This window comes from Haliotis rufescens, unplaced genomic scaffold (assembly GCF_023055435.1).
Source record: "Haliotis rufescens isolate VD_foot unplaced genomic scaffold, xgHalRufe1.0.p SCAF_17, whole genome shotgun sequence".
Taxonomy (NCBI): domain Eukaryota; kingdom Metazoa; phylum Mollusca; class Gastropoda; order Lepetellida; family Haliotidae; genus Haliotis; species Haliotis rufescens.
The window spans coordinates 8,537,083-8,554,343 of record NW_025963857.1 but is presented as its reverse complement, the minus strand read 5'-3'; the positions used below and the strand labels follow the sequence as shown (position 1 = coordinate 8,554,343).

The 17,261-nt window shown below is 39.8% G+C and overlaps 1 protein-coding gene across 2 annotated transcripts; it reads left to right on the top strand.

The window, feature by feature from the left end:
• The first annotated feature begins 1,622 nt into the window (after nt 1-1,622).
• On the top strand, nt 1,623-17,191 carry LOC124133774 (CKLF-like MARVEL transmembrane domain-containing protein 4). Of its 2 annotated transcripts, XM_046498425.2 has the most exons (7): nt 1,623-1,639; nt 1,773-1,828; nt 3,568-3,674; nt 6,994-7,137; nt 7,710-7,907; nt 9,037-9,135; nt 14,951-17,191. In XM_046498425.2, the coding sequence occupies exons 4-7, from the start codon at nt 7,003-7,005 to the stop codon at nt 15,107-15,109; spliced, it is 591 nt and encodes a 196-aa protein (XP_046354381.2). In that variant the 5' UTR covers nt 1,623-1,639; nt 1,773-1,828; nt 3,568-3,674; nt 6,994-7,002; the 3' UTR covers nt 15,110-17,191. The 2 variants fall into 2 exon arrangements, with proteins under 2 accessions (XP_046354381.2, XP_046354297.2); XM_046498341.2 differs by lacking the exon at nt 1,623-1,639 and having other exon boundaries at nt 1,675-1,828.
• The last annotated feature ends 70 nt before the right edge of the window (nt 17,192-17,261 follow it).

Below are 17,261 nucleotides of genomic sequence, written 5' to 3'. Positions count from 1 at the left end.
CACATTGCACGTCCATAGGCCCCCCATCAATGACGTCATATCGCATGGCACGTGCATGAGCGTTTGAATGTCTCCAATAATTGCTGTGTTCAAACCTTTATTTCATTATATGGACGGTGTGCCCTTATTTCTATATTTTCTTCGTGCACAGTTTCTTTATGTGGCTAGTATACATAGAATAAATAACTGACAATGACCATCTTTGCTAACTTATACCAGATTTTATACCTATAAATGGAGGTATGAAGTCTACAAATGCACAATACAAACGGTTATTATAACTTAATGTATGACTAAACAACGAATGTAAAGAGAATATGTCATCAACCTTGCTGAGATGTGGGCGGACACCAGCTACGCGTTAAATCCCAAAGAACAATGAAGAACGAAGCGTGGTTTATTTCATGATAAAACATTGTTCTATGATGGCGTCATTTTTGGAGATTCAAACATGCGCTCGCAAATTGAACTTATTTTAAAAGCAGTTACTTTTTACTACCATCCTTAAAGAGGATATACGTAATGCTGATAGCTCATACACCATAAGGGTGAACAGAAGGAAACAGTTGTTCATGGTTTGTTTTGGAATAGCTCGTCCAAATACACTCACCGATTAACTTGGAAGTGCTCGTCCAAACACATCCGTTGCTATACCACTTGCGCACATTCTTTTTTAGTTAATCTCGTGCTTTTCAAGCTCTGTGTGTGACAGATCACTACGTTGAACAGGGTAACATTTTTTAGTTGAATGCTTTTTTCTAATATTAGAATGAACTGTCATTCACCTGATGAATGAACAGGAAGTAGCTCTAAACGTCATGACAAAGAATAAAAGAAATTGTTATCCATAAAACGTGTCATGTATTCATGTTCTTCCAGCTTCTAAATGCCTATCAAAGACTTTAATAACTTGCATAACATCATCACACGTCAGGGGGGCACGGATGGCCCAGTCGTCTAAGGCGCCGCGATTCGCTGTGCAGAGTTGCGTCCCTTGGGCACGACAGAAACCTATGATTGTGGGTTCGAATCCCGGTTCGCCCCGATTATGTTTCTAGGTTTGTCAGCACCATACCCGTGCTCGTGGGTTTCACCGAAGTGGTAAACGTCTGAGACCTGCATCACTTCGGGCTTTCCTCCCACATTAAGCTGACACGCCGTGATATAACTGGAATACTGTTAAAAGCGGCGTTAAACCAACTCACTCACTCACTCACTCACTCATCACACGTCAACACACGAGAACAACTAGTGCCGGTCATCCACCGGAACACACCCGACTGGGCGCGCAAGGCAAAATAGGTCTGAAACGTATACATATGCATGGATCGCTGAAAAATCAGTGATGACAGGTGTTCGCGAATATATATATATATTTAAAGGGTGTAATACGGTAAGCGTGCGACTGGCTTGGATATGACAGCAATGGCTAAGTGTACATGACCGGCATATCTTAACTCAGCTGTATCGTGTTACGGGTTTTAACTTTCATAATTAAGCCTGGTCGTGAGAAGAATACGCGCATTGGGTAATAACCACCAGAGCCAGAAACATTATATCGCCGCCTTTGTGTTACTCGCTTACGGTGAAGCCTTCCCGAACACACGAGCGTTGCCAGGACTTGATTGTCAAGCCACGGGTATTAACAAGCCACAAGTTGGAGCGATACAAAGGCTCTATTCGCGAAAGCAAATGGTTAACACAGCGATTGCTGTGCTGGACTTGATTGTGTAATATAATATATAAATAACACTTCCGTTTTGGATTTACAGCTTGATGGAGTGATTCCTGGCGTGTCTATGATTTCGTCTTGGAGTACATATATAAGGTACAGTAAAGCTTTAAAAAGGTTTGCAGTTTAACACACAAGTACGTTGGTAAGGGATTATTAAAACTACAGGGAAGTTGGGCATTGGACGTGTTGAAAGAACTCACTTTAAATGCATAATCAGATTTGTTCACTTTAAGTTGAACCTACAGCATGAACTCAAGTGTTGAAGTCTATAGATATAATATATAATGAAATGAGGTAGTTTTCTCAAATGCGTCACATAGCCGTTCTTGGAGACTGACTGATTGTCATTTAATTGTTTTTTAAGATGAAGGTCCTATCAAAAGTTGATCAAAATAATTTTAATTTAATACCATTTGTCTGCATTTAACTTTTGTCATCAGACATTTTGATATACTTGAATATCATACACCAAAGAATGACACTCGTCGTGAGGGGCTACCAAATGGAACGGGTGGTCAAATGGAACGGGTGGTCAAATGGAACGGGTGGTCAAATGGATCGGGTGGTCAAATGAAACGGGTGGTCAAATGGAACGGGTGGTCAGCCTCGGTGGTTGGTTGGTTGAGTGTCATCGTACCCCGATCGTTTGTCACAATATCAATCACTGGATTGTCTGGTGTAGACTCAATTATTTACAGGCCGCCGTCCTTTATAAGACACGGAATAAGAAACAAGCAAACAAAAGCTATAGTTGTATGGGATAGTATGTTTCACGTACCTTTGAATTACCAATAAATATGTAATTTAAATCAATAACCATATTCATATAATTGATTTTAATTGAATATGTATCTTAATGTCTGTTTATTTGTAATGTTATATGTATAAATGAATAAACGTATACCTGCTATTCCGCAACTTGCTATAGTTAATCACCCGATTGTCTCTTTTACCATGGCTGACGGGGGCACGGGTGGCCCAGTCGTCTAAGGCGCCGCGATTCACTGTGCAGAGTTGCGTCCCTTGGGCACGCCAGAAACCTCTGATTGTGGTTTCGAATCCCGGTTCGCCCCGATTATGTTTCTAGGTTTGTCAGGACCATACCCGTGCTCGTGGGTTTCACCGAAGTGGTAAACGTCTGAGACCTGTATCACTTCGGGCTTTCCTCCCACATTAAACTGACACGTCGTCATATAACTGGAATACTGTTAAAAGCGGCGTTAAACACAACTCACTCACCCTCACTACCATGGCTGACTGACCTTTCGCCCAGAACAGTGAGAGCACGGTGTGTCCCCAGAACACTGCCAGCAGTCATCCGAGGCAGTCATCTACTGTTTTATCACAAGATTCGATTTATACGTAATACCAACAAGCCACCGTGTATAGATATAATAATTTACGCTGACTGTGACATAACACAATACTCATTCACCCCCTCATTCAATGGAAACTGTGGCATATTTTGTCCTTAGCGATATCCCATAACGCCAGCAACCCATGCTTGCCGTAAAAGGCGACTAAGGGATCGGGTGGTCAGGCTCGCTGGCTTGGTTGATGCATGTCATCGATTCCAATTGCGTGGATCGATGCTCATGTTGTCAATCCCTGGATTGTGTGGTCCAAACTTGATTATTTACAGACCGCCGTCATATAGCTGGAATATTGCTCAGTGCGGCGTTAAACAACAAACAAACAAACAAACACTAATGAACACAGTTGGAACTATTAGATATAATATAGACGCATCAATAGATTCATAGACGCGTTTTCTTCTATCATTAGCCACTCTGTCATGTCTCGTGTTTATGATACCACATATATATATACAGGCCCACGACAAGTCAATGATTGTCATAACCACACACACCTCCCTCTACCGGCGTACCCTCTAGTCACGTGACATCAGGACGCGCACAGGGGCGGATCTGAACACAAGGTAAGCTAGTGGCTCCCCTGTTTGATGTCAGTCAATGCCGATATGAAGAGTTTAGTCCAACACCCGGCTGTCACCAAGTATTTTCTCAGTTGGTGTCAGCTTTTGCGCGTTTAATGGTCTTTTAGCGGCATTGTATTCCTGCTATCCCCGTTATAACACCTTCATGTAGTACACGTTGAATGTATGCTATCATCTCAGTAGTGTAGACTATATTTACATCTATCTTGACCCAGGGTTGTTAACGCTAATGGGATTACTTTCTTTGTGGCTAAGCTGCAGTTATTCGATGTTCATCAAGTGTAAATTCGGGGGAATTATATTCAGGTCGGCTGTAAACATCACATGCTAATACGCTTATCAGAGTAATCCGCGTTATAGCCGAATAGGGTAAAACATTAATAATTTCATACTTCCGGGAACGGTGTCGCTTGGTTTTGCGTGCAAGCGAAGACGTGTATTAGTGTTGGTTGACTAGACCCATGAAGATCCGCTGTAGAATGTCTTCCGCAACCCATGCTTCACGTAGAAGGCGACTTTGTTTGTCGTAAGAGGCGACTAACGGGATCGGGTGGTCAGGCTCGCTGACTTGGTTGATGCATGTCATTGTATCCCAATTGCGTGGATCGATGCTCATGTTGTCAATCACAGGATTGTCTGGTCCAGACTCGATTATTTACAGACCGCCGTCATACAGCTGGAATATTGCTGAGTGCGGCGTTAAACAACAAACCAACCAACCAACTTGGTAGACAGGTTATTTAAACGGACTATACATTATGCAACAGATGGTGGTGATGGTTAAATACGAGTCATATATGACTGTGACACATGGCACGTTCATAAACATGGGCACATGCATATATACCGTGACGGCTGTTGTGAAGTTACTCGTTGGTGTTGACATAAAAAAAAAACATCTTCAGTTTGATGTACACATTTATCACGTTTGTATAGGGAGACACAAATAATGGTGGCTGTCGTGAAAATCATATGGTGCAACTGAATCTAGACATTTTCCATCGTTGGTCGACCAAATACATAAAGTTAGACCCATAAAACCGTCTTGTTTGTTTTATTTAAACAATTGGGAGCGGTAGTGTGAGTAGAAAATAATTTTGTCTATTTTATATTTGTCATATTTGTGAGAATGTTAAACGTTCATGTAATCGGTTCCCATTGGCGAGGATGGTCCTGATTTCAATCACTGGTTTATCTGGTCCAGACTCGATTTTCTACAGACCGCCGTTCAGCAATATATACTCGGACCCCATGGTACCGCGGCATTCATCGTATCGCGGCATTTGTGATTTCCGATAGTTCACGCGGGACACGCCTCTTAGCGGCTGTCTATTAATGCAAATCACTTCGTAAACAATTTATACACACTCACACACACACACACACACACACACACACACACACACACACACACACACCTAAATAACGTGACATAATATATATGGATACTTGCCACACACCGAAATAACGTGACATAATATATATAGATACTTGCCACACACCAAAATAACGTGACATAATATATATAGTCACTTGCCACACACCTAAACAACGTAACATAATATATATAGTCACCAGTTGCCACACACATAAACAACGTGACATAATATATATAGATACTTGCCACACACCTAAACAACGTGACATAATATATATAGATACTTGCCACGCACCTAATTAACGTGACATAATATATATAGATACTTGCCACACACCTAATTAACGTGACATAATATATATAGATACTAGCCACACGCCGAAATAACGTGACATAATATATATGGATACTTGCCACACACCGAAATAACGTGACATGATATATATAGATACTTGCCACACACCTAAATAACATGACATAATATATATAGATACTTGCCACACGCCGAAATAACGTGACATAATATATATAGATACTTGCCACACGCCGAAATAACGTGAAATAATATATATAGATGCTTGCCACACACCGAAATAACGTGACAAAATTTATATAGATACTTGCCACACACCTAAACAACGTGACATAATACATATAGTCACTTGCCATACACCTAAACAACGTGACATAATATATATGGACTTGCCACACACCGAAATAACTTGACATAATATATATAGATACTTGCCACGCACCTAAACAACGTGACATAATATATATAGATACTTGCCACAGGCCGAAATAACATGACATAATATATAGAGATACTTGCCACACACCGCAATAACGTGACATAATATATATAGATACTTGCCACACACCTAAATAACGTGACATAATATATATAGATACTTGCCACACACCTAAATAACGTGACATAATATATATAGATACTTGCCACACACCTAAACAACGTGACACAATATATATAGATACTTGCCACACACCTTAACAACGTGACATAATATATACAGATACTTGCCACGCACCTAATTAACGTGACATAATATATATAGATACTTGCCACACACCTAAATAACATGACATAATATATAAAGTCACTTGACACACACTAAAAAATAACATGACATAATATATAAAGTCACTTGCCACACACCTAAACAACGTGACATAATATATATAGATACTTGCCACACACCTAAATAACGTGACATAATATATATAGTCACTTGCCACACACCTAAACAACGTAACATAATATATATAGTCACTTGCCACACACATAAACAACGTAACATAATATATATAGTCACTTGCCACACACATAAACAACGTGACATAATATATATAGTCACTTGACACACACATAAACAACGTGACATAATATATATAGATACTTGCCACACACCTAAACAACGTGACATAATATATATAGATACTTGCCACGCACCTAATTAACGTGACATAATATATATAGATACTTGCCACACACCTAAATAACATGACATAATATATAAAGTCACTTGACACACACTAAAAAATAACATGACATAATATGTAAAGTCACTTGACATACACCTAAACAACGTGACACAATATATAAAGTCACTTGCCACACCTAAACAACGTGACACAATATATAAAGTCACTTGACACACACCTAAACAACGTGAAATAATATATAATACTAATACTAATTTGTCTGGTCCAGACTCAATTATTTACGCTAGTTTGGCTGGCCCAGACCCGACTGTGTGATATGGATGAATTATTGCTGACTGTCACGAAAATAAGATTCGCTCACTCACCCCCTATAATGCTACAACTGTTTTTATGTGTTCATTTCCATGTGTCTGCTCAAGTGTTAGAAAAATAGTTTTTTAACAATGGCCTTATTTGCAGATCTCCACTATGGACAACGAACCAGAAAGCGCAAGTCAAAACACAAATAAGGAAGGAAGGGAAACAGTCGACTTGAAGTGGGGCATATACATAGACATCACTTACTGCAAGAGTATACATGGCATTCTTACTGCCGCTATAACGGTAAAAACCCAACAATTGACAGAATTATCGATGAATACATTTGCACTTTCCACCGGTCGATTGCAATACAATGTCAAGAGATGTGGATAGTCGGTGTTGATATTTGGCCGGGGTATCGCTATTTATAACAGACGTAAGACTGTTTATAACATACGTTTAATCATCAACTCGTATCTTCTTATCGTTTCGTGTGTACTCACGAATGATGGAGTGTTAGCCTTGCTCCAAGGCTATCCTGATTGATAAGTTAATCGATGTATTGTAATTCTATGCTTATAATAGTCTATATAAGCGGAGAGTACAGTCTCTAGGACGTCAGTCTCTTTTGGGGACTTCTTATCATTCATACCATCTAGAAAGTATGATTGAAACAAATAATTATTGCTTTAGAGACTTGCGCAAGTCTAGAGGAACGTAAGCACCCTTAAGTATTGAACATGCGGGTTTTCGCAAATGGCTTTAAATGGTGTGTGTAAGGTAGCATAGGGAAATAGGAAAATGGTGACTTTGAAAAAAATAAACCAGAAGATGACATACCAAACAGATTCATGATGATTTATTTATTTTACTAGATTATTTCCCTGATCGGGTTCATCTGTCTGTCGGCCGGACGCGCCAACATATACTGCGATGCCGTGTACGGCTCCGGCTACAGCTTCTACGGCTTCGTCTCCATGTCTGACTTCCTCACGGGCCTCATCAACTACATCATATATGTGCTCGTTCTGTACGAAAAAATCATCTTCAAGTTTGTCCCCTGGAAGATATGGGTGAGTAGAGAGCTAACACCATTCCCATCTTCCTGAGGCAAGAGAGTAAACTGACTTTAAAAGTCCAGTTTCCACCCTTGCCGAACATCGCGAAGTGCATCAAATCACGTGAGCACGTGGATTAAAAACATGAAAAGATTTAGAAAATATCTGTTGACAACGAGTTAGCGTTGCACATGCTTTGCAAATCCTGCAGTCGACCGAAATCTGCATGACACTCTACGAACCGGATTTCGATTACGGTGCGCGATTTTGATTGGACTATGCATAGACTCGTTAGTCCAGCCAAAATCTAACTTCATAATACCAGCCTCATTCGTCACCACTCGCCCCTTTCCGTGACCTGCAAGAAGCTATTCGGCTTGTCCCGGCATAACACGAGTTGGTCACGAATGTACCAGCCTAGTTCGGCAAGGGTGGAAACTGGACTTTTATAGTCAGTTAACTCACTTGCCTCGGGAAGATGCACCATTCCATGTCTGCAACTTTTTATACAATGCCCCATGAGGATTACTGGCGGATCCTGAGGGGTGTGTGCGGGGGTAACCACACCTTACCTTCCCCCTTTGCATGGAATTGGATTGATATAACGAATAGACAAAGGCACAATAGGTGAACTATAGAAGCAGGTAGCTGTCGTTTGTTTTCTTTTTGTTTTTTGTTTAACGCCGGACTCAGCAATATTCCAGCTATATGACGGCGGTCTGTAAATAATCGAGTCTGGACCAGACAATCCAGTGATTGACATCATGAGCATCGATCCACGCAATTGGTATACAATGACATGCATCAGCCAAGTCAGCGAGCCTGACCATCCGATCCCGTTAGTCACCTCTAGTGACAAGCATACTCGCTTTTTACGGTAAGCATGGGTTGCTGAGGACTTATTCTACCCCGGATCTTCATGGGTTACGAAGCTGTTTCGCGGAGCACATGAGAAAATGTCGCTGATTGGTTTCGGTTGACAAATATCTGCTTTTTTGACAGTTTGAAAACATTTCTCCAAAAATGGTGAACAATGTTTCCAATTTCTTCTGCGCCGGATTATTTTCTCAAAAGTTCAATCTAAAAGAAGCTGTACATTATTTTTTACCCTGCACTTCAATGTGAGCTGTTTGTTTGTTTTCAGGACCTCATATGGTCATCTGTGTGGTCCTTTTTCTACTTCATCGCATCAATCCTGGTGGCTGTACAAGCATGTGGTCAGGCTGGGAATGCGGCAGCAGCGGTAACAGTTCACGTTCAGTTCTATAGCCAATTGACATACCTGCTACTAATGTACCGCATTTCCTCGATTAAACGCCTGACATGGATTAAGCGTATATTTTCACGCAAGAAAGTCTTACCGTTATTATCTTTGCGAATACATACTGGGGGTAAAGACTGTCTGACGAAATGTACACCCTGGCGTTTAATCGGGGGAATACGGTAGTAGATATTGCCTATGATATTCCCTTTTTAAGATATAGTGTGTCTTAGTGTGTGCGTTAAACAACAAATAAACAAAAACTTCTCAGAGACAAATGATAATTTTAACATGTTAGAACTGACCCGATGTGAAGATCCGGGATAGAATAGGTCTTCAGCCCTAAAAGGCCACTATGCTTGTCGTAAAGGCGTTTAATCGGGGGAATACGGTAGTAGATATTGCCTATGGTATTCCCTTTTTAAGATATAGTGTGTCTTAGTGTGTGCGTTAAACAACAAATAAACAAAAACTTCTCAGAGACAAATGATAATTTTAACATGTTAGAACTGACCCGATGTGCATGTTTTATATACAGCACAGGGCTAGACACCGTTGTTACCTTTCAAATCAGGGAAGACCCGTGAAGATCCGGGATAGAATAGGTCTTCAGCCCTAAAAGGCCACTATGCTTGTCGTAAAGGCGTTTAATCGGGTGAATGCTATAGTAGATATTGCCTATGGTATTCCCTTTTTAAGATATTGTGAGTCTTCGTTCATTTATACCATGCTTATATAATACTCCACTTTTGACAGGGATATTTTCCAAGACAAACCTCTTTCAAAAATTGAGTACTATCTTCTTTACATTTTTTAATCTGAGTACATGTGGCTTATCCGTCACCGGGGATTCGGCGTTACAATAGGTTCCAAGCATCCTACGTGTAGCACTTAGTAATATAAACAGGAAAGTTACTATATCTGACGTCCGATAAGTGAACAGTTTGACGGGTCACGGTTTGATAAGGACCGTTTAGTATCGCGAGAAGGGAAAACACCTAGACTGGGACCAGTCCCTGTTTCCAATACCATAGTTTAAACATAATATAGATTTCGATATATTTTTTCTCTACCCTGGTTTTCCGAATGCGTTTATTTCAAATGATCCATTCAACTCTTCCAGAAAACAATTTAAGTTTTATTTTCATGGGGGGGGGGGGGGGGGGGGGGGGTCCGGCAATTACAGGCCAGTCATATATAGCTGGAATATTATTGACTACGGCGTTATACAACAAATAAACAAACTTCTCAGAAACAAATGATAATTTTGATATGTTAGAACTGACCCGATGTGCATGTTTTATGTATTGGAGAAATCACTTTCCCTCGGTTTTGGTAGACAGAGCATGCCCTGGGGAGATGGAAAAACCGCGGGGGCTTCGCCCCCTTGGTTTTTCCCTCTCCCCAGGGCATGCTCTGTCTACCAAAACCGAGGGAAAGTGTTTTTCCATGCTTATAAACCGAAAAAAGAAACTTAAAACAACATTTATGAACATTTTTATGTTTCGAACATACTTTCCATGAACCTTAGGAAACGCGCGTAAAATATCTGTTGCTGGCGTACGGATCTTGAAAAGGACAATCTAAAAACCAGTGAGACTTATCAACACCTCTGTAGCCTCGTGGTACACTCACTGGGCTACAGATATGAAGTTTGCGAGTTCGATCCTCGGGAATATAAAGAAAACATTTGTCATTTGATTTTACATTTCATTACATGTTACAATCTGAACGGAAGTTGTATTCATAAAATACCCAGGACATTATATAATATCCCAGGGACATTACAACGTCCCTGTTTATGCGATTTAACCCGACTGGAAAGTAAAACCTCACAATAGGTTTTAATGCCTATAGAAAGAAGTCTCTTACTTAATGGCGATCCCAATGAATAGGTTTATAAATACAGCACATGGCTAGACACAGTTGTTACCTTTCATATCAGGGAAGATCCGGGATAGAATAGGCCTTCAACCCTGAAAGGCCACTATGCTTGTCGTAAAGGCGACTAACGGGATCGGGTTTTCAGGCTCACTGACTTGGTTGATACATATCATTGTATCCCAACTGCGTGGATTGATGTTCATGACGTCAATCACTGGATTGTCTTGCCCAGATTTATAGCTGGAATATTGCTGAGTGCGGCGTTAAACAACAAACAAACATCAAATCAGGGAAGACAAAATATTTTTTCTCAATCTAGGTACTTTTGTAGTCTGATTTGGACTACCGGTAGTTGGATATAAACTCGTAGCGTCAGCTTAAAATGAATGAGTAGAAATCAACCGAACATTTATATGTCGCTATGAAATAAATTAATGGGAGATAACTCCTTCAGTATTATAGGGTAAGATCCACGCGTTCTAACAGTAGTCTCCAGACCACGGAAACGGCTAGAGCCTTTGGCTATGGTAATTGGATGTGACATAAGTATTTAATAACAACTGACTGGATAAGTGATCTTGTAGTCTCCTCAGTTGGTTTTCTTTCACACTCAAAATAGCATCGAAATCAAAGTGTCTCCATAAAACAATATTTCCTTCCTCTGTTCATAACAGTACGAATATGTTCTATTAGGAGAAGTTTGAAAATATGAACGATCAGCTCACCAAGGATCTTAAGGAAACGCCACATTCTGCAAAGTACACTACGAAACAAATTTGAACCAAAAGGGTCTATTGGTGAATATAACCAGAAATTGTTGAATTTGTAACTGTTTCTAGCTATTCCTTGTTAAGCTAATTCCTTGACCTTAAAGCTTCATCTTTCATCAATCAAATATAATATAAATAGAAAGCAAATAAAAATTAATGTGATTTTACAACCTATTACTAAACAAATTACTGAGGAACAAAAGGGCCCATATGAAAAATAATTGTCTTGTGATTGTCATGTCAAGTTTGAGACTGATGAAGCATAATACATGGTAAATGTGTATCACTGAATTAAAACGTTTTATTGACATCGAATTGTTCAACGGATTGTCGAAATATTCTTGAAAAGCTTTAACATACGACTTGTATTTCGACTGTATTTTATAATAAAAAAGGCCTAGTGCAATCTAATGTTTTTATAACGAGGACACTAGGCACTTTTCTTGACATGTCACTGGGTAGCCGGGTAGCCTAGTGGTTAAAGCGTTCGCTCGTCACGCCGAAGACCCGGGTTCGATTCCCAACATGGGTACAATGTGTGAAGCGCATTTCTGATGTCCCCCGCCGTGATATTGCTGGAATATAACTCACTCACTCACTTGACATGTAAACTTTAACGTTTATTTAGGACCACTTCAGAAGTGAATTTGGCCATGATATCTGTATTATTACATTGAAGGGACCGCCCTGTTTCCTTTCCGATTGTTGACTCGAAATCACAAATTTTGGCATTGGACCCCTTTTGGTTCTGACACCATCATATATGTTTTGTCAAATTGTTCAAAGGAGATATAGGTCCGTGAAGATTCCGGAGTAGAATAGGTCTTCAGCAACCCATGCTTGCCGTAAAAGGTGACAATGCTTGTCGTACAAGGCGACTAACGGGATCGGGTGGTCAGGCTCGCTGACTTGGTTTGATGCATGTCATCGATCCCAATTGCGTGGATCGATGCTCATGATATTAATCACTGGATTGTCTGGTCCAGACTCGATTATTTACAGACCGCCGTCATATAGCTGGAATATTGCTGAGTGCGGCGTTAAAAAACCAACCAACCAACCAACCAACCAACCAACCAAAGGATATATATATCTACTATAATCAGGGATAGTCCATCAATATCATATTTTAAAGCCGTAGCATCTGAGCAGCCTACATCACTACCTATGTACTATAAATGCGGTAAGATATCTACAAACATATTGCACACTACATTGAGACACAATTGTAGCACTAAATTCAGACCTGTTTCGTGTTAATTTATCTCATAGTATTTCCTGTAAATGCGGAGCTCCTTGTGAAAATTCATTCCATTTCTTCTTCGAATGTACCTTATAAGGTGATTTTAGGGAGACATTACTGACAGCTATCGATAATCTTGGAGGATAAAAAACTCTACATAGTATTCTTTTTGGTGATCCCAACTTAGATGTTTTCCTGAATACAAAAATATTTTTGTCTGTACATAATTTATAGAAACGACTAACAGATTCAGTAGCTAGCATATGGTTTCCAAACTGTTAATCATTAATAATGTTAAATCTATATACAACACTAAAATGTATAATATTAGCATATGTATGAGATGCACACTGTCATCACCTTCCAGCACATTGTACATATCCTTCAGATGAGCACTGTATATATATTGCGCACTATGTTTCCACAATGTGAAGCTTCAACTGTAAATTGTTCATTTTCATTAAGGGGCGGTCGGGTAGCCCAGTGGTTAAGGCGTTCGCTCGTCACGCCAAAGACCCGGGTTCGATTCCCGACATGGCTACAATGTGTGAAGCCCATTTCTTGTGTTCCCCGCCGTGATATTGCTGGAATATTGCTAAAAGCGGCGGAAAACCATACTCACTCACTCATTTTCATTATGCAATATTATGTATAACTGTATATAGGGAGAAGGCGGTAAAAAGTGCTGCACTTGTGCCCAATCCCTTTGTCTTTTTGGAAAATAAAATATGTTTAATAATAATCTACTATCAAGTACATTATAATGCCTAGAATCCCAGCATTTCAATGAGACATTTCGTTACAATGAGACGTAGACAATTCTTCCTTAAGGCAAACTTCTAGCATAAACTTCCTGAGTATATTTTACATGCGCTTCAGACACCATTGCAGAGGGCTTGAGTGAGTGGTATTTCACAATTTTAGCAATATTACCGCAACACCGCAGCGGTGTGGCGTGAGGTTGATGGAATTGGGGGAATTATCGTCGTTTCTTTATTTATTTCGAAAGAAAATTTGGTATGTTCGAGGCAGGCGTGTATTTTTCATGTCGCTTCTTTATATCTCTTCATTGCGTTGGTTAAGCGCTTATATTCTGTATGCTATAAAAAGGCAGAGTTCGCTTCCGGGGAATAATGTGATTTTTTTATACATATCAATAAAATTCCTATTAACCCTTGATTTGTCATTCACATACCCGATTAAGTACAGGTTTCCGCGATTTAGCTAGAAAATTGCAACTTACACTCATACACAATGACATTTAGAAAGTGGTCAAATGTGACACATGTTATATTTGGGATAACACTTTCTTAGTAAAGTACAAATTCTAGTACTTTTTTTAGTTGAGTCCCGTCCGGGATTCGAACCCACACTTGCCAGAGTGGAAGCCTCGGTGGCTGAGGGGGTTAGATCGCTGACTTTGTGTGCTGGCGATTAGGTGCCTCACTCTGGCAAGTGTGGGTTCGAATCCCGGACGGGACTCAACTCAAAAAGGTACTAGAATTTGTACTTTATTAAGAAAGTGTTATCCCAAATATAACATGTGTTACATTTGACCACTTTCTAAATGGCATTGTGTATTCATAGCTTTCGGCCATGGGAGCCGTGCCAATTTACACTTGTCAGAGGGGTACTCAAAGTACGTGACCTAGGCTACCAGTTGTCGGACTTTCATCATTGTGGAAGCCTCGGTAGCTGAGTGGGTTAGATCGATGAATTTGTGTGCTGGCGATTAGGTGCCTCACTCTGGCAAGTGTGGGTTCGAATCCCGGACGGGACTCAACTCAAAAAGGTACTAGAATTTGTACTTTACCAGGAACGTGTTATCCCAAATATAACATGTGTTACAACTTACACTCGCTATAAAATGGTATGTTTGTTTTCCGTTTTTTTTCTATAGGTGTTCGGCTTTATGGCGCTGGGTTTGCATTTAGCAATGGCTTACTTCTCCTTCAAAGCATGGCGCGAAGAACGCTCACAGCCTGGAGGGGTGACCGGACCACAGGCGACAAGCTCTCCCCCCGAATACAGTGCCGAGAAGAACTTCGAACAGTACTAAAACATTATGTTGGGACAAGGTGCCACACCCACGAATCCATCATCTTCATCTTTTATTTTACTTGATATGAATTATAATATTTTGAGTTCTTACACATTGTGCTCATGATACTATTTTTACAAAACCAACTGTAAATATCAACGATTTTTGTATCGACAAATGCAGAATATAAATCTGGCAACAATCGCATCACTGGAAGCTCTTGTGTACTCACGGACCGAACATACGCTACGAGCCAGTGACGGATGTCAGCCCTTCATCACGTATGACTCAATTGTTTATACGCGTTTCTGGGGTACAACATTTCCATGGAAAGTGGGGGCGGTGGGGTAGCCTAGTGTTTAAAGCGTTCGCTCGTCACGCCGAAGACCCGGGTTCGATTCCCGACATGGGTACAATGTGTCAAGCCCATTTCTGGTGTCCTCCGCCGTGATATTGCTGGAATATTGCTAAAAGCGGCGTAAAACCATACTCACTCACTCACTCACTCCATGGAAAGTGTACAGGCCCAAAAAGCGTGAGCTGTAAGAAAGCAAGGATAATAGCTTCCTATTCTGGACTTAACACCATCAGAGGGCTAGTGATATTTTCTATCACTGTTATATTGGGTGTGCCGTCCCATAAGAGTGCTTTTCATAGAAGGTTTGAATGTTTTGCATTGTTTTTTGGGACATAGAGAAAATGTAATGTTTTTGATAGAATACACAACTGTCAATTGGCATCCCTGTAGCCTAAACTAATCTAGTAACTGACGTGCATCATGCCGTGTCCTACTGGTACATGTATGATATTGGTGTTTACGTTGCCTCTTCTCGATTACCCAGTGTATCATAATAGAATGGTGATATAATACACTGGATAATCGGGGCAGGTGTTACCTTTGTCACTGTTGCATCTGTATATATACATATATATGCGTATTTATTCATGCATTAATGCCGAATGGCAATTTAACACCACTTAATTTATCTGAGAAGAATTTACATAGTGTCCTTGATTCCTTACAACTACCCTTCTTCTCAAGGACAAATAAACTGATGGGCAAAAGAAAGTATACACTTGAAAATTGGATTTGACCAAACAATTACATACGTTGTCAAGACGTAACTAGAGTGAACACAGTCCCCGAAACAGTGTAGACTTAGGTCTCAAACACAACTATGATACCGGATGAAATACATCACCATCCAGTAACCATTTCTTGATTGTTTCATTTTAGTGACCACCAGACATGGGTGTCTACTTTCTTTTGCCCGCAGCTTATTCCTGTTTGAAGTAAGGTTATTACCATTCGGTATACACCAATTTTCTTGATTTCGTTAGTGTATGTTCTCTTATTAATACCAAGTTCCACTGGACAAGATACCGTCGGTCAAGTACTGAGATATATTTTGGCCATGTTAGCTTATTAATGGGATTTTCACCAGTGTAGATCATTTCGGTGAATAATACATTAATTTCTTATTCGGTACCAGACAGTATATTACAGCCTAAACCCATGTACATACTTCAAAGACAGGGACATTCGGGTTTTAGAATTATTATCGTCCTCACCACTTGATATAGAATCACGAGATATACTGCTTACGATAAACATCATTGGATATTTCTTGAAAGGCGCACTTTGCATTATTTTTCTTTACTGTAAGTAATATTTATCATCCAAAACTGGCTCCCACGGAGATATGGCTTGGGTGAGATCAAGCGATATCTACAGTGTATTTTTACGATGAGAAATTACGATGGGATCAGAATTATGTTAGATGGAGTGAGTAAGATAACACTGAGGCATGATAGGTGACCTGTCCATCTTGATAATTGTCTTCCATCACATATATTTGGCATAATTATGAAACAATTAAGTGACAGAAAGGGGTGATTGTCATATATATTTTATGTTTAAAGTTTAAAATACATTGATAAAATCGTTCTCGTTATCGGCGCTTAATAGCATGATCGATATTCTGTAGGTACTAGAAATTAGAAAATTCAATAGTACCTTAATTTGTATTTAAGTGAGTTTGTAATGTAAGCATGTTCATAACAACGTGTGTAAGTTATCAAAATAAAATTCACATTGTTTTTCGGTGTTTGTGTGTCATAATGTGGTTAGGTAATGTTGGCGAATCAACGAGATGTTATTTATTCTACA